General features: G+C 52.1%; 1 protein-coding gene across 2 annotated transcripts in view; it reads right to left on the minus strand.

The window, feature by feature from the left end:
• Positions 1 to 26,395, minus strand: part of SHANK3 (SH3 and multiple ankyrin repeat domains 3) — a 342,763-nt gene that overhangs the window by 80,479 nt on the left and 235,889 nt on the right. For both annotated transcript variants that reach the window (XM_086475378.1, XM_086475373.1), the window contains exon 14: positions 1,883 to 1,965. In XM_086475378.1, the coding sequence (XP_086331504.1) occupies positions 1,883 to 1,965 (83 nt within the window). The remainder of the gene's footprint in view (positions 1 to 1,882; positions 1,966 to 26,395) is intronic.

Consider the following 26,395-nt stretch of genomic DNA (forward strand, 5'->3'; position numbering starts at 1 on the left):
ACTTTGCTGATGCTCTGGTCCCTCCCGTTTTCAGACCCCTGCTCTGGTTCACCCCACGAGGCCTGCAGTGTTCTGCACAGAGTATCTAGACGAAGCGTGAGCGGTGGTGATGCTGACGGGGCCAAGACAGAGAGTCCCAGTGCTCTTCCTTCCCAGCTTAAACCCCACGGCAGCACGAAGCAGCTGGGAAATACGGGGGTGACTCAGAGCCACCACATTCACTTCTCTGTCAAGGGGATGCTGCTCCACAAGGGGCTTCAGCAGACCCCCCAGCACCCCTGTCCCAGACGGCAGCGCCACAGACCATGCCCACCCTGCAAGGGCTTCCCAGCCACGACCCTCTGCAGCCACGCGCTGCTCAGTGCCCCCTGCAGCAATGCCGGGCTGCGAATCCGTGAGCCAGACCCAAGTCCCACACAGCCTCACGCCCACTGCTTAATCCGCTCCAAGTCCTCTCCTTCAGCACCAGCAGACAAAGGAAAATAACGGAGCCTGCAAATGTTAGGGGGGCAAACAAGAAAAAAAGAAAGAAAAAGAGGAAACAGGATGCAATTTATCCCGTTTTTCCTACCACAATAGCTGCGAGTCTGTTCTGGCAAAAAAACGGATGCCATTTTGAGCTCTGAAGTTTCACTTCACGTTACACAGACTGAGCGAGCAGCACACGGACAGACACACATGTCACCTATGTGGGGAAGGGGAGAGAGAGGCGAGGCAGAGACAGCAACCATATTCCAACAGGAACGCAAACACACCCACCGGCACACCGAGCCCTTTCGCGATACGGGCAGAACAAAGGCAATTCAGGAATCCCCACAGAAAATCACACCCAAGATTAAAGCCCAAATCACAACGATCTTCAGCCACATGGAGGTCTGGGAAAGGAGCAGCGCTACCAAACGAGCTGGCAGCCACTGGTTTAAGCTTTCCCTCCTGCATCTTGCACCTTACGAGCAAGGAAGGGACAGGAGCATACACCGCTGAGCCTCCGCTTCCAGCAGCTGCAGTTCTGAGATCCCCTCGCCTCTCCCCAGCCTTCAGCCTCGAGCTGCTGGAGAGAGGATTCTCCAGCCGCAGGTGGACCTGCCTCCCGAGTGCAGGGGCTGAAGCCTGTTTCCTACAGGAATATGAGCACATTCATTACCAGCCCCCAAGGGACACTTTTTTTTTTTTTTTTTTTTGGTAGCAAAAAGGTTGGTTCCTGGCAAGAGGAGCCACAGTAACAACCCAGTGCCAGGTACTGGCTGCACGAGCGCAGGTGCTCCAGGGCTGCGCAGGGGACGCGCGCCCCAGCACGGGCAGAGGCTCTCTGGCAGCCCAGGGTCGAAGGTCCGGGGGCAGCTGCAGGACAGACCTCTACGAGCTTGCCCTCATGCTGGGGCTGAACCCCAACGCAGCCCGGGAGCCCAGGAGAAAGACCCCAAATCTACACAGCCAAAGTATAGTGAAATACTTCAAGCATTAATAAAAAACAAACAAAAAGCCACGGAAGACACAGGCCCTGCCCCCCGGGGCTTACATCTGCCCCTGAAACAGAGCAGAAGCACTTTACACACCCAGTGAAGAGGCAGAAGCGAAAACCCCCACAAATGCAAAGCTACGAACACCAGCATCTGTACCGGAGAAACACCCCAGAAAGCGCAAGAGATGCACGTTTGCCACAAATGGCATTTTCTGCCCAACGCGTGTAACCAGAGGTGAGCTGCACTCGCACTGCCTAGCCGCCAGAGAAGGAGAAGAGAGTCCCCTACGAGACCCCGATGCACGGGGGCTGGGGGCTGCTCGGCGCAGCCGGGACAACGGGGTCCTGAGCGCCAGCCGAAGTGAGGAGAAGGAGCTTTCCCTCCCAGCCCCAGGACCGAGCGAAAGAAGCAGCCCTTACCTTTGGCCCCTCGCAACACAAACCCGAATCCCTCATGCTCCCTCTTCTGCAGCACGGCCGTCTTCTCCTCAATGATGTAGTCACTGGGCAGGAAAGAGCACAAGAGAATGATGCTAGGGTTAGATTTCAGCACCATGCTGCCAGGCGGAGGTGGCCTTTGTGCCTGTGACAAGGAGACCTCTTCTCATCGACCGTTTCATCTCAGCAAGGAGTTGGGCACAGTCTGCTTCCCTCCCTCCCGTGCCCAAAGTCAGAACAAAAAGACGAAAGCTACTTTCCCTCAACGTGTAGGTGGAGGAAAGCCCCGGCTGCCTGGGTCACCCTTCTGCCCACCGGTCCCCTTCTCAGTCACCTGCATACGCATGCAGGGAGCTTACTGATCCCCCTCTGGGCTTCCCTTTAAATGATGCCCTTAGCATATAACTGGAGAGCGGAGCGCCTGAGCAGAGGGGGTGCGGGGGGCGGCAGCCAGCCATCCATCAGGGAAGCAGCTCTCTGAGACTTTGCGGTTGCCTCTTGTACGGAAAAAAATTAGACGCTTGACGAAAGGAGAGGTGCCTCTTTGGTAAGTTCCCCGGGAGGGAGAACAGCAGAGTTTATATCCTCATCCCGATGCTCTGATCTTCTCTTAAAATCCCCCCCCGCGTTGCTAAGAAACGCTCTGTCATTAGCAGAGGGGGGACGCGTGGCATTGTCCTAGTTTAACAAAGCCGCTCTCCCTGCCCTCCGCTGCGGCCAGATGAGAAGAACGGGGACGATCCAGCAGTTGGAGAGAGAGGAATGGATGCGCAGCTCGGCGCGGACCCCGGCCGCCGGCGACCCTCCCGACAAACCACCTCTACGCGCGCCGGGAGGGGCGGGGGGTGCGCGGGGAGGGGAGACGGGAGAGGGATTCTCTCAGCAAACGGGAGCTGAAATGCAGCCCTGCAAATCCCTCCCAGCAGAGCCGCATGTCTGACATCAGAGTGGAATTAATCAGGGACCTCGGCCCTTCTCGGCAGCGCGGGGAAGGAGCTTTGCACGCCCAGCCAAAGCCGAGAGAGGCAGAGGGGGAGCGATGGCGCCGGCCGGCCCCCATACCCCGGCGCCTGCAGCGGGGAACAAAGACCCGCGCGGGACCCGCTGCCGAGGAGCGGGCAGGGCGGTGGGCTGCGGGGGGAGGCAGCTGCCGGGCGCTGGCACGGAGCAGGCTGGGTTCGCACACTGCGGTACGAGGCGCCCCAACATGCGCGGTGCCGCCGCCGCAGGCAGGCACACGCCCCGCATCGCCCCCCGTCCCCGCACCGGGACCCTGCCGAGCACGGCGGGGCGTGTCCCGATGGAAGGCGATGGGTTCCCAGTGCTACGGTGTGGAGCGGGCTGGCAACCCACGCTGGTGGGCGCGGACCTCCCAGCAGCCACGGGCTGCGACCGACAGGCACCGGGGCAGGACACGCCTGCCTGTGCCCTGGCCAGCAGCAGCCTCGTCTGCCGGGGCTGCACTCGTAGGCATCACCGTCCCCTTTGGGGCAGGCAGTTCTGTGGTGCTGCCACGAACGCCACAGCAGCACCTGCTCCCAGCAAGACAGGCACAAATACCCCTTTGTTTTCCAGACCAAGGGAAGGTGACGACAGAAGTCGATACACGCGATAAGTGCAGGTGCCGAGGCGGTCTGACAACAGACACCATCCACAGGAACGAACGCAACACACAGGCCTGAAGTTCCTTGGACTTCCCCCATATTTCACTTGGCGCTCTAATTTTGGACATGCTCAGGCATTACCCCTGAAAAAACAGGCCATCTACAAAACCAGTGACTTCATGCAACAAAGTCCCTAGATACAGACAAACTTCAACAAAACCAATGTGAACCACTTTAAAGGAGGCAGCTGCTGCCATAGTCATCCCTCTATGTCCCATTTTCAATTTCACGCTGCCTCTCTTTCAAAAGCAGAGCTGGTTACGCATATGTTCCTCAATATGCATAAAACTCTCCCCTCTACAACAACATCCTCCTCTTCCAAGTGTAGAGTGTCCTACTGGAAAGAGGTTCACAGGAACCATGCCCAGAAGAGGTCATTATGGTCACACAAACCTCCTGACCATGTAACAAGAGCCAGACAACCTCCAACCGTGATTCCTCTATCAAAGCAGCCGTGGCTGCTCCCTCCCTGGCAGTGCTCAAGGCCAGGCTGGATGGGGCTGGGAGCAGCCTGCTCTGGTGGGAGGTGCCCCCGCCCAGGGCAGGGGGTTGGAACTAGGTGGTCTTTGAGGTCTCTTCCAACCCAAACCGGTCTGTAATTCTGCGACAGGCCTTTATCTTCTATAACTTGCCATTTAGGAAGAGAGCCAGACCCAAGACATTTCGCACTCACAGGAATATCCCCCCTTTTCCATGACATGTCAATGCCTTGTAGATGACCTGTGCCAGATCTTAACCCCATACCAAGAGCAAACTCTGCCACCTCTAAAGAACGTGTTTGTGCATGTGTATGTGCAAGAGAAAGAGAGAGGAGGAAAGCGAAACAAACGTTCATGTACAAAATCATGATTTCTGTTTTACCTGGTGGTGGGCTGAAGTGCCCAATTAGTCCTGCTGCGATTGCTTTGTCAATGAGAAAGTGAGAAATCCACAACGAAAGGAAATTCTGTACCTCTTAATTCCTCTGCGGTTGTTTCATCCACATGATAAACTGAAGAAACTCTTGATAAAACTGCTTGTACCCTGTGTAAGGACAAATTCATCCAGCCTCCCCCACCGATCCTCATCTACCAAGATTTCCTGTAATAATGTAAGCCTTTAAATAAGTTTGACCTGCTGTTGCTCTTACCAAAAGTTATTCTGCAAAAAGAATATCCGATTCTTTCCGCCACCTCTGAATTATTCCTCCTCCTACCAATAAACTGGCAAGAAGTACCTTAATTCAAAATCCTAAACTTGTCAGAAACAATATGAAAAACTCCCAACACACAACTTTCTGTCCCTGAATGCTCCAAAAGTAAGTACGTAGTGCTACCCGTGGGATTTTGAGAACTGCTGGACATTTATTTGGTTTAGCTCACTCTCTTCCTACGCGCCATCCACAGAGGGATTTACGCAGTTCGATTTGCAAGAGGGATCTCGCAAGAACAGTCCCAGTCCAAGTCCCTCCGGAACCCAGAAACCCTTTGCCTGTTGCCATCCAGCTCTACGGGCACCAAAAGTCCCTCAGGTTCGTACCTGACTACAGCAAGACCCACTGGACACCCTCGTGTTTGGATGTAACCACGCTAATTATTCTATAGATAGTTGTATAGAGAAAGTGAAATAAAAAGTCCCAACATTCTTGTGAAGTAGAACCGTGGGGGAGCAGAGAGACACCTGGGGTGCCACTGATTGGCACTGCTGGAGCTCCGAGGGCTGGGAAAAGCAACAAAAAACAGCCTGAGGAAGGAGACGAAGCACTGTAATCAAAGACCTGTGACAGGGTCATACTGAAAAAAACCCTTGAATTACTCTTTTTTAAGGATTTCTGCCTAAATACAAATAGGAACTTTCAAAAAATAAGATGCAGTAGGGGGTTATTTTAAGGTAGCAGAGAAAGATTAAGCAAAACAATGATTTAATACTCTGGTGACATAAATGTTGAAATCAAATTATGATACCCCATGGAAACAGCACCTCACGTTCACTGCCAGATTGCTGTGCCCTGATTTTTACCAAAATTTACCACGCCCGGTAAACGAAGGAACAGACGAGCGAACGTAACGACAGAGGCCTCGGAGCACGGCTCTTCGGAGCTGCTCCTCACGACGACACAAGGTCCACCGGACCGTCTCATTTCTGCAGGACTTGGTGTCAGACCTTCTGCTGGTTTGCCTTCTGTTGGAACCAGATTTAATGTTAACCAAATTTAACTACCAGACAGTTAACGCACATGGCGCTTGACTGGGGCAAATTATTGTAGTCCCTTTCTGACTCTTTAGGGGGACAAACCCGACAGATCTATCAAACGAACAACTGAAAAACCAGCACGGTTATGGCTCTACTGTTAACCCCAGTCATCCTGGTAACACCGTAACAGCAAAGAGAAGCTCTGATCCTAGAGTGAAACCCAGCGGTTGGAAGAATCAGGAGTTTTCTTCAGTTGTCTGGGCCTGGTGAAATGCACTGAAAGCGCCCAGGCAGCCGGCGGAAAGTATGCCACATCCATGACGGGCTGTCTCTGAGAGCTTGCACGGGGTGCACGACGCGCCAGAAGATCTGAAAAGGGATGATGCTCATCTCTAAAAACAGGCGATAGAAAGATCAAAGGAAGTATAAAATGAAGCAACTCATCTTTAATTCCCAGGAAAATCCTCTAACAAACAGCACAACAGCTTAATAAACCATCTAGAAGAAAAGGCGGCGAGAACTGGCAGGTGGCACGGATCTGAAAGAACCCATTGTGCTAAATGAACCTAATTCCTGTTTGAACATAACAGGTCTCATGAACACGGGAAAGGCAGTTCTGTGATCTGTATCTGAACGCCAGCTAAGCATTCCGAAGGCTCTCACAAGGCACTCCCACAAAAACCAAGGGGAATACAAACTACTGCCAGGTGAGCACGTGGCTGGTTTGGCACATCTGTCACTGCTGAACTGGGAGGATGTACCAAGGGATTTCACAGGGGACAGTCTTGGGACAAGCCCAGTGTTTTCACCCGTGACTGGGATGTAACAGAGAGTAAACTTAAATTTGTAGAAGATCTCATCTGAGAGGGCAGCAGCACGTTGGAAGAGCGGATTTGGATTCATATGGTGCTGTTGCTGGAGAAATGGTCTGAAAAATATCAGAGGAAAGAGGAAAAGTGCAAGGTGCTGCAGTCAGGAGCCATAAAAGGAAAAACAGAAGATGGAGAAGGACTGTCTGGGCAGCCAGCTGGCAGGAGAGGCCACGAATACTGTCCTGGACGTGTAAGCCTCAGCAGCAGTGTCACACCTTTGTGAGAAAAGGATGATGGACTGACTGGAGATACATACACAGGAGTGCTGGCTGAGACCTGAAATAATCCTTTTGCCCTACCCCATGCTGCAGTAGCCTTGGGAGTCTTCTAGTTAACTGTGGGTGTACATAAAACAAGCACCTACAGCGAGCAAGTCGCTCTGGGCTCCTTTTAGACTCAATGGAGAGCTATTCAGTGAAGTCAATGGAGCTGTGATTCATCCCATGCTGAAATGACCGCCTACATTTTGTCAAATGAATGGCACCCCTGGCTCCACTGACTGCACACATCTGTATCGACTCCCAGGGCGAGCCAGGGCGATGAGCTCAGACACCTACATGGTAGACACCTACAATGAAGTGACGTGAATTGCGTTACTGAAGTTAGGTAACACTCCAGTTGCTCAGTTCTTAGCCCCACACTTCCAGAAGGATGCGGGTCAAGAGGAGAGAGTCCTGAGGAGGACACCTCGAAGACAAAAGACCCAGCAGGAAAGTAAAAACCTGGTTTGACCAATTGGCTTGATTATTCGCATGAGAAAACGGTTAGAAGGTGTCACACAACTTCTCTTGGTGCTGCAGCACAGGAACAGGGTGGTGGTGGAAGGCCACTCGCTGGGAACCTTTAGACAAATGTCCCTCAAGAGTCATTTAAGTTCAGCTGAAGCTGGTGTTGGTGGAGAGGTGGACCGTTTCAGGCCTCCCTCAGTAGAAACCTCATTCACATGCTGTGCTGTTCCGCACCCACAGCAGGGCAGCGCGAGGAGCTTAATTCCACTCAGCCACCTCGTGCAGGAAACGCCTCCCGCAACAGAAGGATGGTTTATAGCAGCAGTAAATAAGTGGGGCACAGACCATGCTCTGGCCCCAAGAGCACCTGGTACAGCCCGAGTCTTCATGGACAAACTTTCTTCTCACCCCCAGAAAACTCAAAGCCGCAGGCAGGGCAGCTCTCTCCAGACTGCAAACTGCCTCTGGCTAGGGCTGGCCTTGCGCTGTGGCTGGGCTTGGCCACGAGAGCGCGAGTCGGTCCAGATCAAGTTTATCCCACGGAGCAAGCCAGCAATGAAACAGCACGGACGATGACGAGACGGCACCCAGGTCTCCTTCCTACCCCCATCTCGCTTCATAGAGCAGATGAAGCTTTAGGGAGAGAGATCACAGATCACACTTGGATTTAGGTGCCAAACAGTTCAGCTTCTAGCAGGAATCACCAGGGATCGGGCATGTCCCGGAGGTTTGGGATCAGCTGGGCACATCACTATGGAATGGTTTGCTGAGCACAGCGTCCCTTGCAGCAATGGAGCCTGGAGAGGCCGACCCAGACCCAGACCCAGACCCAGACCCGAGGGCTCTGTGGGGGCTGCTGTCACACAGTCCTGCCCTTCTGCAGCACGGACGCTAGCCAAAGTGTAACACAGCCGTGTTTCTTGGCTCTGTATGAATACGAGAGAAGAAGAATGACCACAGCAGGTCAAGATCAAGTGTCTCAAACATTTACTGACAGCAGCAGCCTGGAGAAGAGCAAAGGAGCAGATCTGAAGTGTCTTACTGCTGTCTCAGAAGAGCTCCCAGCCCAGGAACCAGCAGCCAGGGGACCTCAGCCACAACATCAGAAGTGAAACTGGGAAAAGCCCTATTTCAAATGGAAAAATAAACCCCTTCAATCTCCACTGCAGACGAGGAAACCTCTGGGAACGCAGGCAACAGTGGTGCTTCTGTAACGAACGCAAAGGACAGCAGAAATGGAGAGGGGGCTAGGGAGGAGCCTGTTTATGCTCCGAACTGGTCCTGAAGCACTGATTATCATCAGTAAGATTTTCTGTTTAATTCAGTCAGGAGGCAGCTCATCAAGGCACTGATTATGAACTACGTCAAAAGCAGACTGACAGATGAAAAGCAACTCTAACTCCAGAAGAAACCATCTTGCAGTCACACACACACGATTTGGAAGGGCAGCAAGCCCCCGGGCAGGATGTGCTGTTTGAGATCACACTCTCTCCAGCACTGGTCAAATGTGTTTCAGACACCAGTTAAAAACCCAAAGCCAGTGCTGCTGGGTCCCAGATGAAATCTGGACTGTAAGTACCAGAGAAAGCCTGAGGGTCAGCTACAGCTGAAAGTGAGATGACCACTGGCGAAAGGCCCTGAGAAGCAGCATCTTCACCATTTAAACACAGACAGTTTTCACAGAACATTTTCAGTGCTGGATTCATTTCATTCAAACACACCAAGCTGATAACTTCTAGTGCAGTAACCAAAACTTTAAAATAAGACAGCTCATTAAGGGAACGAGAAGTCTAAGAAAGTCCAAGCCATGTTTTGCCCAGACTCCAAACCCACAGTGACACCGAGAAAGCTGCTACAACCTTGCTGTGAGCGCCCCAAAGCAGTGAAGTCGAGAAGAAGATGCCATCACAGAGATGCACAAAAGATAAGCCCCTGGAATAACCAGGCTTGTATTTACACTGGCAGAAGAATGTTATTTGTCCTGGACTTTTACCCTCCCTGGCCAGCAGAGGCACCGCAGCTGGAGAGGTGACGCTCTCCAGGTCCTTCTCCCCGGCTATGCTCTCCACCGGCCAGGCTAAGCCTGACACTGACGACAGACCACAGACGAGCAAACGCGGTCTTGGTCTCGGGGAGGCGCATTTGGGTCCATCCCTCGCAGCCTCCCGCTATCGCCGCTTCAGCAAACAGTGCAAAACGGTGTCCACTCGAAAAGGGGGCGAAGGCAGCCGCTGACCCCCGCTGAGCGCTGCCGAATTCCCGACGTCACCCGCGGGGATGCTGCTCCGCAGAAACAGCCCTGCTCCACGCGCAGATGCACAGGGACGGAGAAGGTAACGCGCGGCAGCCCCTCGAGCCCCAGCACGTATCACCAGCCCACAAACACACACCGCTTGCACTTACAGGGGAAAACGGCCACAAACAGAGGGACGTTACAGGAATTGGTCCCACTGCCGCCTTCAGCTGCCACATGTACCAGGACAGGACAGGTGACACCTAAAATCTCCCTTTGCTCGAACGAAAGGAGATTAAAGAATGTCTGCCTCTTGCCCAATACGCATTTAGGAAAGAACAATGCATATTTCTGTAAATAATAAAAACAAGTCACAGAAAATCCCAATTCTACAAGATGGATTTATCCCATCCTCAGCAAAGGAGACAGATGGAGCCCGTTTAAGGGCACAGTACAAATACGTGCCACAGATTGAGAAAGAACAGAAAGAAGCTGGCACAGCTAAACAGCAGGGAAATGGAGGTTATTAAAACCAAGAAAACATCCTTCATAAGCCAAAACGATATTCAAATGAGGAACATGGAAAGAATCGTGATCTCTTGCAGCTTAAATACAGAAACGCAGTATGACAGGCCAAACATGAATCTGTGGAACCATTTGCAAAAGACATCAAGACCAACCCTAAAGCAGTTTCCAAGCGCGGAGGCAGCGGGAAGGCTACCAGAGCACCAGATGACTGCGGTGTCAAAGCAGCACCCGGGGAAGGTGAGGCCATAACACAGAAACCGAACGCAGCTTTTGCTTCCCTGCTGCGGGGAGGTGTCCCCTTCAGACGCGCAGATACTTGCCGGCAGAGAGATGCGAAACTGAAGTGTCTCTGCAAGAGGTTACGGAATGAAAAGGAGAGGCACAAGCCACCAGGACCTGACAGTGCCTAGAGCTGTGTCTAGGCCGGACAGCCAAGTGTCTGGAGACCCTGGGGGTGACAGAGCTGTGCCACCCACGGTGCCTGGGCTGCAGCGAGAAGCACAGTGGGACCTGGGACGTCGGGCAGGTGACGCCTGTTTTACAGGGGTGCCAGCAGGGAAGGAAGGTGCTGCAGGTCCACCACCCTGGTGCCTTACCGGGCAAGGCTCCAGCAACTGGCACAAGCAGCACGTGGATAAAAGTTACACTTGCGAAAGCTAACGTGGCGTCTTGCCTCAAACTCCAGCAACGAGTGGTGCCCCTCAAGGGTCTGTACTGGGACCAATGCTATTTAATATCTTCATTAACGACATGGTGGGATCGAGTGCACCCTTGGCAAGCTTGCAGACACCACCAAGCTGAGCGGTGCAGGTGATGTGCTGGAGGGAGGGAGGCCATCCAGAGGGACCTGGACAGGCTGGAGAGGTGGGCCCGTGCAAACCTCATGGAGTTCAACAAGGCCAAGTGCAAGGCCCTGCACATGGGCAATCCCAGCCTCAGTGCAGACTGGGCAATGACGGGATCGAGAGCAGCCCTGTGGAGAAGGACTTGGGGGTGCCAGCGGATGAAAAATTGGACAGGAGCCGGCAATGGGCACTTGCAGCCAAGAAAGCCAACGGTCTCCTGGGCTGCATCCAGAGCAGCGTGGGCAGCAGGACGAGGGAGGGGAATCTGCCCCTCTGTGCTGCTCTGGTGAGACCCCCCCCCCCTGCAGGGCTGCATCCAGCTTTGGGGGCCCCCAGTCCAAGAAAGACAAGGACCTGCTTGAGTGGGTCCAAAGGAGGCCACGAAGATGCTCAGGTGGCTGAAGCAGCTCCCCTGTGAGGCCAGGCTGAGAGAGTTGGGGGTGTTCAGCCTGGAGAAGGCTCCGGGGAGACCTTATAGCGGCCTTTCAATTCATAAAGGGGGCTTGTAGGAAGGATGGAGGAAGACTTTATACCAAGGACTGTAGTGACAGGAGAAGGGACAACAGTTTTAAACTGAAAGAGGGCAGATTTAGGTTAGGTACAAGGAAGAAATTCTTCCCTGGGAGGGCGGTGAGGCCCTGGCACAGGTTGCCCAGAGAAGCCGTGGCTGCCCCCTCCCTGGCAGCGCTCAAGGCCAGGCTGGACGGGGCTGGGAGCAACCTGCTCTGGTGGAAGGTGTCCCTGCTCAGGGCAGGGGGGTTGGACGAGATGGTCTTTAAGGTCCCTTCCAACCCAAATCATTCTGTGATAAAGCACATACGGATGCAGGTAAGGGAGGTCCCTCCCCACCTCCAGCAACAATGTGATTCTGCAGACTTGTGCTGACACTGCTCGGGCACTCTCCCTTTGAGCCCAGCACCTGCACCCACACTGCCCACGGCTGGCTCGGGTGTCCCCTGGGACCCAACACAGCATCTTCCTTTTTAATGTGTTTTTGGTTCAAAATGCTCAAACAACCTGGGGACCGCGCAGCGCCTGAGGAAGCAGCGTTTCACAGCGCGGCGCGAAGCGGGAGCGCTGCACGAGCACGGCACGGGGACAAGCAACAGTGTTTGAGGGTACGGGATCTGCCGGGACTATATTGGAGGATCACGCAGGGAGGCGATGGCCGAACTCAACAGTCCCTTCAGGAGCACCTTCAGCAAGTCCTCGCTAGAATTAAATATCCCCAGAACCACAACCAGGTTCCAGAGACGCAGTGGGTCAACACCAGAACAGAGCAAGGGGTGAACTGCCATGCAGCCAGAGCAAATGACTGATGGGAAAAAAAGCAGAGATCTGAGTTATTTGACAACAAAAACTTAACTAAAGTCTATTTCGATTTCCGAAAGTGACAAGGTCTCCCACCAAAACCTCTTGAGGAAGCTAAGAAGCCGTGGGATAAAAAGGCAGGCTTTTACAAGTTAAATTTGTTAAAAGGTTTAAAAGAAAAGTAAATGATTGGATTTCACATCAGAAGAAAGGTCAGCGGCAGTCTCCTGGGGATCGGTGCCAGGACTTACGCTGCTCAACATAGCCCTAGATCATTTGTGAGAGGAATGAAAGAGAGCTAACAAGGTTTGCTGACAATGCTCAATTATTCAGGATAATAAAGATGAGGAAAACTGTGAGGAACTGTAGAAAGACCTTAAAATGTAAGATGAAATGTAAGGCAGAGAAAAACCGATGCACACGGGAAAAAATAATTCTCTCCTCATACACAGAATCACAGGGTCTGAGCTGACTGTTACTACCAGGGTTCAGAACTTGGAGATATGGCTGACAGTTCATGAAGGTGCCAGCCTAGTGCCCTACAACGGCCAGGAACAATGAGCGAAGAAAAGCCTGTTAGACAGAGGAACATTATACCCCTGGCACAGCCAAGGTGCCCCCACATCCTACACACTTGGGGTAACTCTGATACCCAGCGGGAACGGTTCTACCAGACCCTGAGTGCTACGGTGGGGGCCTGTGGTGGTCTGCCTATTGCCTTCTCCAGCACAAGGACTAGGGCCCACCAAATAAGCTGAGATCATAACGTTTGAAATAAACCGCATTTTTCACATGACATGGGATAATGTTTCTTTCTGCCACAGGATATCGTGCTAAAAATTGACACGGAATCAAGCAGCAACTTGACAAGCTCCTGGAAGAGCAATCCTTGGAGCACCCCTGCATACAGGACACGCTTTGGATGGAGGATCTCCTACCCACAAGCTGTTGGACATGGACAGAGCGCGCTGGGGAAGCATTGTCGCATACATGCCCTGTTCCCATGTCCTTCCCTGGTTGCCTGGGATTGGTCTCAGGCAGAGAAAGAAGTGGACTTTTCGCCGAAGCTGGTACAACCCGCCCATGAAGCTCGGCCAAAGCCCTTCGCGGCTCACAAACTACACACCCGAGCTGAAGAGTCACGTCTGCAGCATCTACACAGCACGCTGCTCAACGTCTTTCTTCTAGAAAACCCATTAAGTGTTTGAAAAGGAACGGGGCTCTGAGGAACCAAACCCATCACACCTCAATCACTTCTGAAAGCTCACTGGCAGAAACCGCAGGCGCAGCGGGCTGTGCAGCAGACACGTCTGAGCCCCTCGCACAGCCGGAGCCCTCGCCACCCTCTCACACAATGAATGCAGGAACGTGCAGTTTCTGAATCAAGCCCACAAACAGCGCTGAAGGCTGGCTGTCCTCAGCCAGGAGGCCCATGTCAGAACCACCAGGGACCTGGCTGGCCGCCCTGCTTTGTGCTCTGGCACCCGGGATGTCCGAAGTGATTCACATTGTTCGGACCCTAACCTGCAACACCGGAAAAAACCTCACCCACACACCAAAAGGTTAAAGCTCAAACGGAGCCAAGCGTTTAGTCACACCTGATGGGAGGCGTGAGCCTCAGCAGCTGAAGAATGGTCGGAGCACAGCGAGCACAGCCCTGCACTGCCAGCCCGTCCCCAGCCACCGGCTTTTGTCCATTTCGGTCATCGCTGCATCGTCACTGTAAGAATGAAATCAAGGAAACTCTGCCAGACCTTCCTGAAGAAGGTGCTGTGGACTGTATTTACCTCCTCCTACCAGGCTGACTCTGCCCCACTCACATTCCCATTGCCACGTACTCGAATCGCCAAAGTGTGAGCTACCCAACGCTCTGACAGAAGTCACCCGTGTGACAGCGCAAGGGACAGCGGCTGTCAAGTTCTCACCATGTCTCCTGGTTTCCTCTTCTTTGGCAAAACCAAACCGTACTTCGGACAGATCTTCCAGCCCCTGTAGGAGTCAACAGTTACTGTGACACAATCCTTGTCCTGAATCCTTCCTGCTTTGTCCTCGCCAGCCCTGGCAAGGCTGCTGACAACCGCCGCTCCTTCCTCACTTGGGGTATGCAGTGACCGCTGCCTGTCGTCCTGCAGACCGAAAGGATGAGGAACGGCACACGCAGCATGCGGCCACCTTGTGCCACCCCGCTGCGATCAGAGTGCAGGCAGTCTGCCGAGAGCCATCTGCGGGGTGGCATTACCAGCACACGGGGCTTCTCCCTAACGCCGCATTCGCACTGCGGGCAGCCCAGGTCAGCAGCACGGCTTCAGCTTGTTTGGGGTTACCAGTACAGGCCGTGCCTTTGATCCCCGATCTGCTGTCTCTCTTGGAGCCTTCTCAGGCAGACATTTCCATTGGTGTTTCTGCAGAACCACAGAATGGTTTGGGTTGGGAGGGACCATAAAGATCATCCAGTTCCAACCCCCTGCCATGGGCAGGGACACCTTCCACTAGACCAGGTTGAATCAAACCATCCTTCCTATTTCTCTTCCAAAATCTCCACGCCAGGACTGACCTGGTATCTGGGAGTCCTGTCCTTCTGGTGACACCGGTGCCTGTCACAAGCTGCTGCTGGTGATGCCGACCAGCTCCATCTGTGGAGTTGGTCACGCTCGCCTTGCTGAAACACTCGGTGTTGGAGGGCAGCAACTCAGCCAGGGTCAGCAGATGTCAGGTTTTCTTGACACACGAACAATCTGACCATCCCCAGGCAGTGCTTCGGTCCTTGATCCTGGAAAGGGCTGCAGCTAGCCTCTGGGCTTTCTCTTTCAGTTACTTATTGGTACTGACGGCTACGTGGCCCAAGACAGGGGCGCTGTTTCTGCAAGTCACACCGTTTGCATGAAAGGTAAACCCGGCTCCTTGCAATGCTTTCTGACATCACCCTCACGAAGCTCAAAGGTAGGTCCCAAAACCACTGTGAACAACTGTCTTACCGTCCTTTGGAAGGCCTTAGATTCACAGGGTACTCAAGACAGTAAGAAAAGAAGTTCACAACCCCCAAGCAGAGCAGTGAACGCCCTGAGAAAACGTTTTTGCTGCAGCTGTGTGCTGGCGCCCAGTTCGCTGAGGGGTCGGGCAGCCGGCAGCCTGCGGAAGCAGCAGCAGGTCAGCACGCGACCTTGGAGGGCCTGGCTCTGAGGACCACGAGCGCACACCAAAACCTCATCGACTGCCACAGTAACTTGCTTGAGGGTCGTACGCTGGGACTGATTTTCAGCAGTCTTCATCAGTGGAGGTGGCGCTCCGTGAGGCATCACTTTATCCTCGCTGTTTTACAAATTGTCTTATTTCACCAGGTGTACTGCTGCAGCTTGAGATTTGACCAATTTAGTCCTAATTCTCTAAGAGCTCAATAGCAATTATTTAATTTGTCCAAGAGCACAGATGTCATGTATGCAGCATCTCAGGCTGCAGCTGCTCCCTTGCTGTTCCGGCAATCCACGGGGATGACTTCGAGTGCCAGCAGACTCTTGTCATCGGCTGGTTCATGAGGTGAGTCAGAGGGGACCTTTATCATTTCTTGGTGGTGCCATGAATGGCTGTGCCCACCTTGAGGCAGTTTTGTACATGTCAGAATATAAAATGCCCATGGCTCAGCTCTAATCATCAGCGTGTCCCTGGACAGCACTCCCACCCTCATCATCACCTGCCAGCTCTTAGGTCAGGCTTTTCCCCTGACTGCACCATGCATACGCTGATCCTTTCCATGACGTCTGCAACGAGAAGCACCCGCAGCCTGTGGGCATGTCCGTGTGTGCTGGGGTGGAGTTAATGCTCTTCACAGCTGGGATGGGGCTATGTTTTGGGTTTGTGCTGGAAACTGTGTCAGTAACACAGGGATGCGGTAGTTGCTGCTGAGCAGAGCTGGCACAGCGTCAGGCCTTTTCTGCTCCTCACCCCACCCCACCAGCGAGTAGACTGGGGGCGCACAAGGAGCTGGGAGGGGGGAAAGCCAGGCGAGGGGGCACTGACCAGAGGGATATTCCAGACCACAGGACGCCTCGCTCACCGTATAAAGCTGGGCAAGAAGGAGGAAGGACGGATGTGAACCGTGTCCGGTCTTGGGCCCCTCCCTGCAAGAAGGACATGGAGGTGCTGGAGCGGGTCCAGAGAAGGGCAATGGAGCTGGTGAGGTGTCTGGAGAACAGGTCTGTGAGGAGCGGCTGAGGGAACTGGGGGTGTTCAGTCTGGAGAAGAGGAGGCTGAGGGGAGACCTCATCGCTCTCTGCAACTGCCTGAGAGGAGGCTGTGGTGAGGCCGGTGTTATGATTCTACGACTCTATGTTTGGAGTGATGGCGTTTGTCTTCCCAAGTCACGGTTACGTGTGATGGAGCCCTGCTCTCCAGCAGATGGCTGCACACCCGCCTGCCATGGGAAGTGGGGAATAAATCCCTTGTTTTGCTTTGTGCCCGACTTTAGCTTTACCTATTAAACTGCCTTTATCTCAGCTCACCTGTTTTCTCACTTTCACCTTTCTAACTCTCTCTCCCATCCCACTGGGGGGAAGCGAGCGAGCAGCTGCATGGGCTGAGCTGCTGGCTGGGGTTAAACCACGACACCGTGTCAGGGGTACGCTGTGACTGCAGCAGCTCCGGACTCAGCATGAGCAGTGTAGTCACTATCGATCAACACATCCGTTATGGTCTTAAGTGACAGCTCCTGTCTCCTTAATAAATGACTTAGCACCTTCAGAATGAGAAAAAACCTGAATGATGTCTTTTGGTTTTATGCCTTCAGCTGTCTCGCTGCACTGCTTCCTCATGAATCAAACCAGGCAGGAGCTGTGATGTCCCTGACCCGTGACCGTCCCTCTGCAAGGAGCAGCGCGACTGTGCATCGCTCCAGCCAGGGCTGCATGCAGAGCTCCGACCAAACCCCCACCTCTCGCACCGGCCGGGCTGTGAGAGGCCGCCGGCAGCTCACACGGACCTCGCGCCGCTTCCTGGCTCGTTTTAGGGGGCAGCATCGCGCAAAGATCATTTCACGGATTTACCCATCAGGTGAAGATAACTCGTCTCACCATGCTGGATGGGTCCACTCCGCAAAAGCACAGCGTTCTGTGACAGGAAGAGGCCGGGTGGAACATCCTCCTGGGTGATCCCCACACAGCAGCCTCCAACACTCTATTTTCTGCCCGGACTCACGCTTCCGTGCCGTGCTCACGATATCCAGTAATTTGCACAATTCTCATTCTAATACAACGGCTGTTTCCCTTGGGGCTGACACATTTACTCTGTAATGATTATCATTAACTTTTTACTGTAATTAAGAATAACTTTTAGTTAACACACTCTGGCTCTCACAACATATTTTGTCATCTCTGTTTAGAGTGTGAAATCCCAGAAACAAAACCTCTGTTTCATACCTTACCTGCTGGTAATTTAACAGTCCGTGGTTACAGCGGGTTTCCAACCAGCAAAGACATCGTGTGAAAAACATTAATTCACTAAGCCGCCTCCCGCGTTCATCAGCCGCTTCTGCTGACATTAGTGACAACGACACCGATTCCACCACCACAGCTGGAAGCAACATCAGCGCAAATCTGCGTGCACAACCCTAACGCTGCCGATATCCAACACGGGCGCTCCTTTGCTCCAAGCCCAGCCAGATGTGGGCAGTCACCTCTCAGACTCACAAGTGGAGCGATGTAGATGTGAATCATCAAGAGTCTGTCCCCGTCTGGCATGAGCCACTTGTCTGTTCATTACCGAATTTTAGTTAACAACCAACCACCTCCCCTTTCCCCCCACCCTCCCCTCCTTACTGTCACATGCACAGAAAAGGGACTGCAGACAACCCCCAAACCTCTCTCTTGGCAGCCTGTTCCAGAAACATGCTTATTCCCTTCAGTTTTGTACGGACGAGAACATACTCTGTTGTCCGGAGCCCCAGGCGTTCTCCCACCCACAAAAAAGCATCTGGAAACGACACGTGCTGCGAGGACCACCCCAGACCCATCTCCGAAGGGGAACGTGACCCAAAACACAGCCCATCCGGAAAGCGAGCGGGGTCGCTTCCCCAGCCGAGGACTCGCTCCTCGGGGCACCAGCCCCCCACGCTCCACCAATGCATCCCAAGGCCTCTCAGCCAAAACCCCTCAGCTGGGATTGACCACGGAGGAGTTCAGGCTAATTTCTGAGCGAGCCTTGCTCACCGCTGGTGGTCAGGATTGGAAATCAATGCAGCGCACACACAATGTGCTTAGCCCAGCTTTCCCTGCTGCCAAGTAAGCTGTTTGTCACAGCGCTAAGCTTACAAGCAGTCTTCAAAACCCGAAAAGGCCAGTATGACCGCGACCCAGGCACGTAACATCGCGGTGAGGATCGTACGGGAGAAAGCAACGATCTGCTGAAAAACTAAATGCGGAAAATACCTTTCAGGCACGACCCAAGGAAGCAGAAGAACACACGGATTGGAAACCTTTCTTTCCTGCGGCTGTCTAGAAACCAGGAGAGCCGATCAGATCACTGAGCGAGGCGGCTGCACCACGACACAGATCGCCCAGCAGCTCTGCAGACACGAGCCATCACCTCGGCCCTGCGGACTCCACGTTCCACCTGGCTCTCACTCAAACTCTTAACGAGCCCAAACTCAGGCAGAGCAGTAACACATCAGAGGCTTCTCTTCACACCAGGGGATGGTGAAGTGGGAAAATGCCGCATTTATTAGCAATGTAATGCTTCGGACTTCGTGACTTCTTATACTGGGTATTTATTAGTCTGCTTCAGTTTAAACAGCAAGTAAGTGAAAAAGTATTTCTACATGAAGACCGTACCACGAAAAACCCCACGACAGTAAGAGGAATGGAAATACTTTGATAATTCACACTTGCACCATGGGAACACGTATAGCAACCCTGACCACTATTCCTGAAAAGACAGAAAAGAACATAAACGTGGCAGAAACTTAAGGAAAGCAAACAGAACACTATTTTTTTGAAAAAAGGTAAGTGATCTAAGTGATTACCAGCTGAAATAAGCATTCCTAACACCACAAACATCGCAAGAAAATCACCCTCACAGGACATTCACGAGCAACAGCAGCGTACCAGCACCCTCGATAGCTTCGAAGCCGGCGCTGCAGTCAGCACACAGAGGAAGAGGGACAGATTTACGGTTTGATTCTCTTCTGCCCTGCAGCTCGAGTAGTAATTTACGCCCACGCCAAACAATTATAAAGCCTATTGTGATTTGTTAGTCTGTTATTCCTGCTGTGCACATGACTGTTAGTATTCATACATGCAAATATATGCAGCTGAGATACGGGTAGCTCTACACACTCTTCTCGGGGCTGGCACGAGCAGTCCTCGTCTGAGGATGCCGAGATCCCATGCTCAGCAGGAGGGCGAGCGGCTGCATCGGCTCCAGCACGCGGAGAAGGTCCTGCTCGGGCCCTGTGCACTCACACAGCAGCTGAAGGTAACTCGTGTCTGGGCAGAAAGCAGCGGGGACAGACTCATCCTCCGCATGCCCCAGTAACGCCACTGAAGATGCCCCTCACGGCACAGCAGAAGGGGCTGCAGGGCAAAGCTTTTCCCCTGTGGCATCAGCTATGGAGCTGCAGCTGGTAATTATACAGGGGAATAATTAGCATTCAGGTCTGCTGCTGACAGACTTAACTCGTTATTTATAGACGGGAACGTATGACAAATGCAGTCCCAAAGATGGAAAGATGGGTGGGGAGGAAGTTTTAAGACCATCACTTTTGCTTGCTCAAGCCATGCTTATGTCGCACCAGTACAACACACCACGGCCTCTGCTGCTCCTGCCATTACCTCTGCCCACGCTCCGCGCTGCTTCTGCGCCTTCTGCCACAGCGCTGGGAAAGCTCACAGCAGCTTTGAAACAAGCCTCAAACCGGCAGTTGGTTGGTGCGTCTCACTCCCGTGCCCGCAGCTAACCAAAACACGCAACCGAAGCACTTCTCTTTAGACCACTAAGCACTGCAGGTTACTGACACGCACCGATCTCTTCTGCCTTCGTCTGTACCGTGGAGCTTCGTCCACCACCAGGGTCATTTCAGCAGTTCAGCTCACGCACAGCCAGGGAAGCAGCAGCACCTCGTTTGTACTCGGCACCGAGGAGGCCACACCTCGAATACGTGCTCAGTTTTGGGCCCATCCCTACAAGAAGGACATGGAGGTGCTGGAGCATCTCCAGAGAAGGGCAACGAAGCTGGTGAAGGGTCTGGAGAACAGGTCTTAAGAGTGAACTGGGGTTGTTTAGTCTGGAGAAAAGGAGGTTGAGGGGAGACCTCATTGCTCTCTATAACTGCTTGAGAGAAGGCTGTAGCGAGGTAGGGGTTGAAAGGTTGCCAAACACTGGAACAGGCTGCCCAGTGAAATGGTGGAGTCACTGTCCCTGGAGGTGTTTAAAAGATGTGTAGATGTGGCACTTAGGGACATGGTTTAGTGGCAGACTCGGCAGTGCTGGGTTAACAGTTGGATTCAATGACCTTAAGGGTCTTTTCAACCGAAATGATTCTGTGATTCCCTGAGTCAGCTGCCTCCAAGATCTGAGGGTCAACCTTCTCTTGCCACAAGATCTACGTAACCCACTGGAAAAAGCAAGATATTTAATTTCATGAAGATGAAAACAGCTCTTCTGGAATACCAGTGGGACTCATTACTAAATGGCATCTCTGACTGAAACATCCAGCTTCCCATTTGGTGATTGAATTTTCCCTCACCCTACCAAAGCCCTACTTGGCCTTTATGTGAAGTGCCAGAACCAGCTATCATCATGCCTCTGGAATGAATCTTCTCTTCCTAAGCATCTCCTGCAGAAGCTGGGCCAAGAAGCTACTTTCAAATCCCCATCACTGATGTCAGCATGTGAAACGTAGTACTAACTGGACTAAATGCAAACCACAAAACAAAGACCCCTTACTACTGTTGTTTGAACTCCACGGGTACCTACACCCTGAGCAGGTCACAGCCTTCGGCATGAGCCCCCCACCCTGGCCAGGGTGCCCATGACCAGCGGTGTGGTCCAGAAACAATGAGGCTGGGGCATGCCTGCGAGCCAGGACACGGCATCACTCAGGAGGTGATGGTGGAGCTCGGGCACCAGGGCAGGAACCCAGGCCTGCTCAGCACACACCACCGTGGCAGCCTCCCGCAGAGCACAGCTCCGCCATGGCCTTTCCAGCCCCACTGGGCTGCCCCCACCGCCCCATTTCAGGTCTGTAGAGGGTGCAGACACCCGTGGCACGAGAGGCCTCAGTACTGATGTGGTCTGCTCCAGGTGGCCATGGACCTCTGCCCTGACCTGTCCCAGCATGGCTCACACTCACCCCCTGCTCTCCAGGGGGGTATAGCGGTGCTCACCTCGGTACCCACAGCACGAGGGCTAGAGACCGGCATCGGGCACTTGCTGCCGTTCACTAGTCAGTCCCAACCCCCTGCCTCGAGGACGGTGGCTTTTCATCAGAGCGTCTTCACCGAGGACAGCTTCCCATAGAGAGCGGGCTGTGGCTTTTGGCCATGTCGGGGCACCTCACAGAGGGGAGTCCTCCATCTTCTTCAGCCGTTTAACAACAAATTACCCTCATCGTTAAAAGCGTTTGCGTTATTGCCAGAGCGACAGTACGCGACCCCCCGCCAGCAGACTCCAGCCCGTCTGTGTCTGCTGGCTGTGGGAGCCCGACGTGGTCCACAGGCACGAGGGGCATCTCCCCGGCCCTGCACGGACCCGTGCCGTGATCTGACCAAGCTCGCTCGGGGAAGCGAGCGGTAAAACAGCGATCGCAGTGCTTCTGTTCTGACTAGATGATTTGCATCACATTTTTAGTCCTTGTTCTTACAAAGTGTGTTTCCAGCAGATGTATCACAAGGGTTTGAATTATGCTTCGCTGTAATCTTAGCACAAGTCACGAGCTACTTCGCTGGAAAGAGTTACAGGCAGCTGAAGTCCACGCACACAATCTGAGAGAAAATGCCACAGGATCCAAGAGCATGTGCTGCATTTAATCTTCACGACACCATCGGCATAAAGAAGATCTTGGCAAACATTTGCCCAAGGACAGTTTAAAACAAATGAGCCAACAAACCAGTAGCAGAAACCTCTCTTCTTTTAACTGAGTACAAGGGATGCTGCAGATCCTGCTTTGGCTGGAAAGTTAAAATGAGTCCTGTTGAAATAATCTGGTCTCACAGTGAGGTGGATCTGCACAGGCTATGTGGGGCAAAACACATTTTGTTCACTTGCTGAGCATCAAGATTCATGATTTTCCTTGAACCATTCTACTCCTTCAAGAGCATCTACAACCTGTAGTACATGCCAACAACCATTCCAACATGTGTCCTTCACAGCTCCTACAGCATCGCCATTGCAAGAAGAGATGGCCTACAAGCTAGATGTGGCTCAGGTATACAACCAGCACTGGGGTGGGTGAGGAAATGTGGACTGCAACGTAGGAAAGACAGAAATGTCCAGTAGGTACTTGGGTGCTGAATTTGGAACAGAGAAGGGCTCCGTCATCATCTACTAGAACGATGTGGGTGGAACAGAAAACTTGTCACCTCTACTGAGAACATGAGGCAGCGCCTGCTAAAATAAAGCATTTTCAAATCCAGAAGCCGGAATGTATTACACTGAAGAGCTTTAGAGAAATCAGCTACAGCAATATCTCAGTAACAAATGTCAGTGTTTAAGAAATTCTGGTAACTTGGGAAATTCCAGACCCTGGAAGAACTGCCAGGAATGGCACAGGAACTATAAACCACCAGCCTGACTTCAATCCTAAGTAAATTAACAGAACGCTTTACTTAGAAGATTGACTAGGAAACCAGATCGGTGTGGTTAAAGTGTCAAGCGTCTTATCAAGATCCCAATACATCTGATGATGGCAACCACAGGAGATCACGTACTGCGGCTTAAGTGCTTGGTACCACCGCACATGAATTAACCCCACACACTGCACCCTTCTCACGGGACATATCACACAGTAAAAGTGCACTCGCCGAAAGGCCAAAGCACGCAGACACCGCGTGGGCAGCTGTCCCCAGTCAGCCCCACAAGGACCAGTCCCAACCCGCACTGCAATCGATGGCCTGTACCAGAGCTGCCCAACCCTCGCACCCTCAGAGCGGCAGCCCACTGCACCGCGGTCGCACGAGCACGGCAGCAGGCCCAGGGGTGACCATACTGGTATCAGGAAACACTCCCAGTCACTTCAGAGACTGGACAGGCTCTCTGAACAAGCCATGTCCAGTTTGTGAATAACCATGGAAACCCCTGATCTAGAAACTCAAGATCTTTGTGTTTGAAGGGGATACAAAGAATGCTGTCACAGCAGAGAAGTGATTGTCAGAGCGATCCGGACGGCCTCATTAAATACTGAGGACAAAAAAAAGAGTTCTGAATACAGGCAAATGCAAAGTATCAAAAATACAGGCTCTGTTTTCAAGAGAAGAAACATCCTCGGAGAGGAACAACTCAAAAAGGATATACTGCCCCAAAATCAGCTCTCACTGCAACCAAGTGAAGAAAGGCAATCTCTGCACTTGTAAGAATGATACGGTGGAAACGAAATGCTTTTCCCTCTGTACGCCTGACTTTACCAGAACAGGCCAGCTGGTGACTTGAGGACTATGCAAAAGCATTTGAGACCACAAGGTAATGAAAAGAGAACCCCAGGAGCAGGAAATGCAATGTGAAATTCGGCTTGATTTATTCCTACCAAAGAGAAGGTCAAGAGGCATCTAGATCACTATACACAGGTACGGACTGGAAGAAAAATACTTTTAATATTTTAGAATTGTCAAACAATGCTGAGAAAAAAAGATGAGATTGCAAGATGTGACTCAAGAGCCTTGAAATAAGGCTGAGTTCCCACTAGAGAGGGCAAACAAGGAACGCCGTGTCAAGAAAGTGGTGGACTCTTGCTTCTCCAAATTAACATATGGGAGGGGACGAGGCTGTTGGGAAGCGGTGAAGGCTTCTGATCTCAAAATCCGTAACGCTCACACCACCTTCTCCTCTCCGCTCCCTCCCTTGGCGGACGCTGCTTCAGGAAAAGATGAAGCACAAGAAGTGGTCAGAAGAGGATAAACGACCACGGGTGGGGCGAGCTGGTTCTCTGCGGGCGTGCAAGGACACCTGCATGCTCTGAGTCCGACAACCACCATATTTGAAGAGGGGAACAAATAATCTCTCAAATTAGACTGGTAAAAACTCCAGTTTTCATTTCCTTCGCACCCTGTGGTGCCAATCCTCTGCTGGAACATGGTACGTGTTAAATCCCCCAGCCCTGGCAGGGCTTTCCAGGGAATGAACAGCTTTGTCTTGTGAATATACTACAGTTTAGTCTACCAAAAGTCTTTGTAATCAAATGCAGTACCTAGCTAACATTTAATAGGCTGTTGTACACAGAAAGTAAAATTAAATGCCCTTCTCACTCATATTTTATCAAAAGAGAAAACATTTTTGGTAATTCTTACCTATTTAATTGAACTACTGTAAGCTGAAGAAATGCTAGAGGAAAGAACATTTGACATCATGTTTTTAATTTCATTTGTTTATAATGATCTGATTATCTTCTGCCTGGAAGAACAAGAACCAGCAGACTCTAATCAAAAGAAAAATCCACCAAAATTCCCTAAGAAGATACTGTAAAAATCTGCAGTATTTTTCATAATTCTAGTTTCTGCAGATAATGACACAGCTCAGAGAAGTACAACAATCTCCTGTAATATCTGCTTTTAATTGCCTTCTGGAAATAAGTACAAATAACTTATGATTGGTCATGTTGAAGAAGTTTGTTGCCCTTTCCTCATGACACTCGAAGAGCAGCTACCAGGGCTTGCAGCGACACGCGCAGCCCCGTCCCGCGGGGCAGAACACTCGATGAAGGGCTGTCGACATTTAGCACAGGAATGGTACTAAAAACTCACAGAAACCCCAGACTTTAAGAAGGCTTGCCCCAGTGCAGAATCAATTATACCAAAACTTTCCTAGGAGAGGTTTGTCTGAAATGTCCCTTATTTTCCAACGAGAGACCTTTCACCAGCTACCTGGACAATCTGTTCTAATGCTATGCCACCCTTACAATTAGAAATCTTCTCCTGGTGCCCAGCTAAAATTTTGTTTGCTGCGCCTGTTGCCGACCACCTCTCGTCCTACGCAAAGGGCACGGTGCAGAGTTCACTCCCACCCCTGCAGTTCCATCTACGCACCTGAAGGCCGTGACTGCGCACTCACTCAGCACAGCACCTCCATTTATACTGGAAGGAGAACGTTTGCCGGACTTCCGTTCGAATATCCCATTATCTTTGGCTCTTACTGCGCTTTGACACTGCTAATTGCTGTTCAGCTTAGGATTCGCTGCAACTTCTGAACCATTTCTCCATTATTCTCTCTCCTGCATTTGAGCAGCTGATTACTGTTCTGCAACTGTGGTAATTTGCATTTCTCCTTACTGAACTGTATCCAAGTGTTTTCAAACAATAGTTTCTATCAGGACGATTCTGAATTCTCATGGACATTTGCAACGTCTTCTGTCCGTCTTCAAGCAAGTATTCTTGTCCAGAAAAGTTGATGCCTGCCCCAGTGCTTAAACTCTCTGGGAAGCTGAGGTTAACAGAGTGGCTGTGGGTTTCCCTTCTGCTCCTTCAGGTCTCCATTCAGCAAACAGCAATAACGATGCTGAAGACATTCAGGTATCGGGGCACAACACGGGGGAAGGGACCAGAGCAGCTGCAAGTCTTGGTGCCACCGGGGAAACGTCCTGACTGCAGGGGACGAGTCACATCGTGCTAGGGAATGTGCCTGAAGTCAGATCAGTTTTTCTGTGGAAGACCCTATTTTTCTGCATCAGACCGCTGGGTTTAACAGGGTAGTCAAATGAAGACCTTTTGTTGCCCAGACCTAGAGTAGGGCATGTCTCGCCTACAGGTTGATAGTGATGATGCACAGTGAGGTCACAATTCATCTGACTTAAGTGACTGATGTAGATGGAAACTAATTGCACCCTGCAAGTCCCCTTTTGCTACTGGACACCATAAAGAGGACCTTGACGATAAGGTCAGGCAGACAGAAGCCGAACTCCCTCAAGTTACACAAGATGAAGTTCTCCACTAACGACTGATGACAAAAGCC

This window comes from Leptosomus discolor, chromosome 1 (genome assembly GCF_034619465.1).
Source record: "Leptosomus discolor isolate bLepDis1 chromosome 1, bLepDis1.hap2, whole genome shotgun sequence".
Lineage (NCBI taxonomy): Eukaryota > Metazoa > Chordata > Aves > Leptosomiformes > Leptosomidae > Leptosomus > Leptosomus discolor.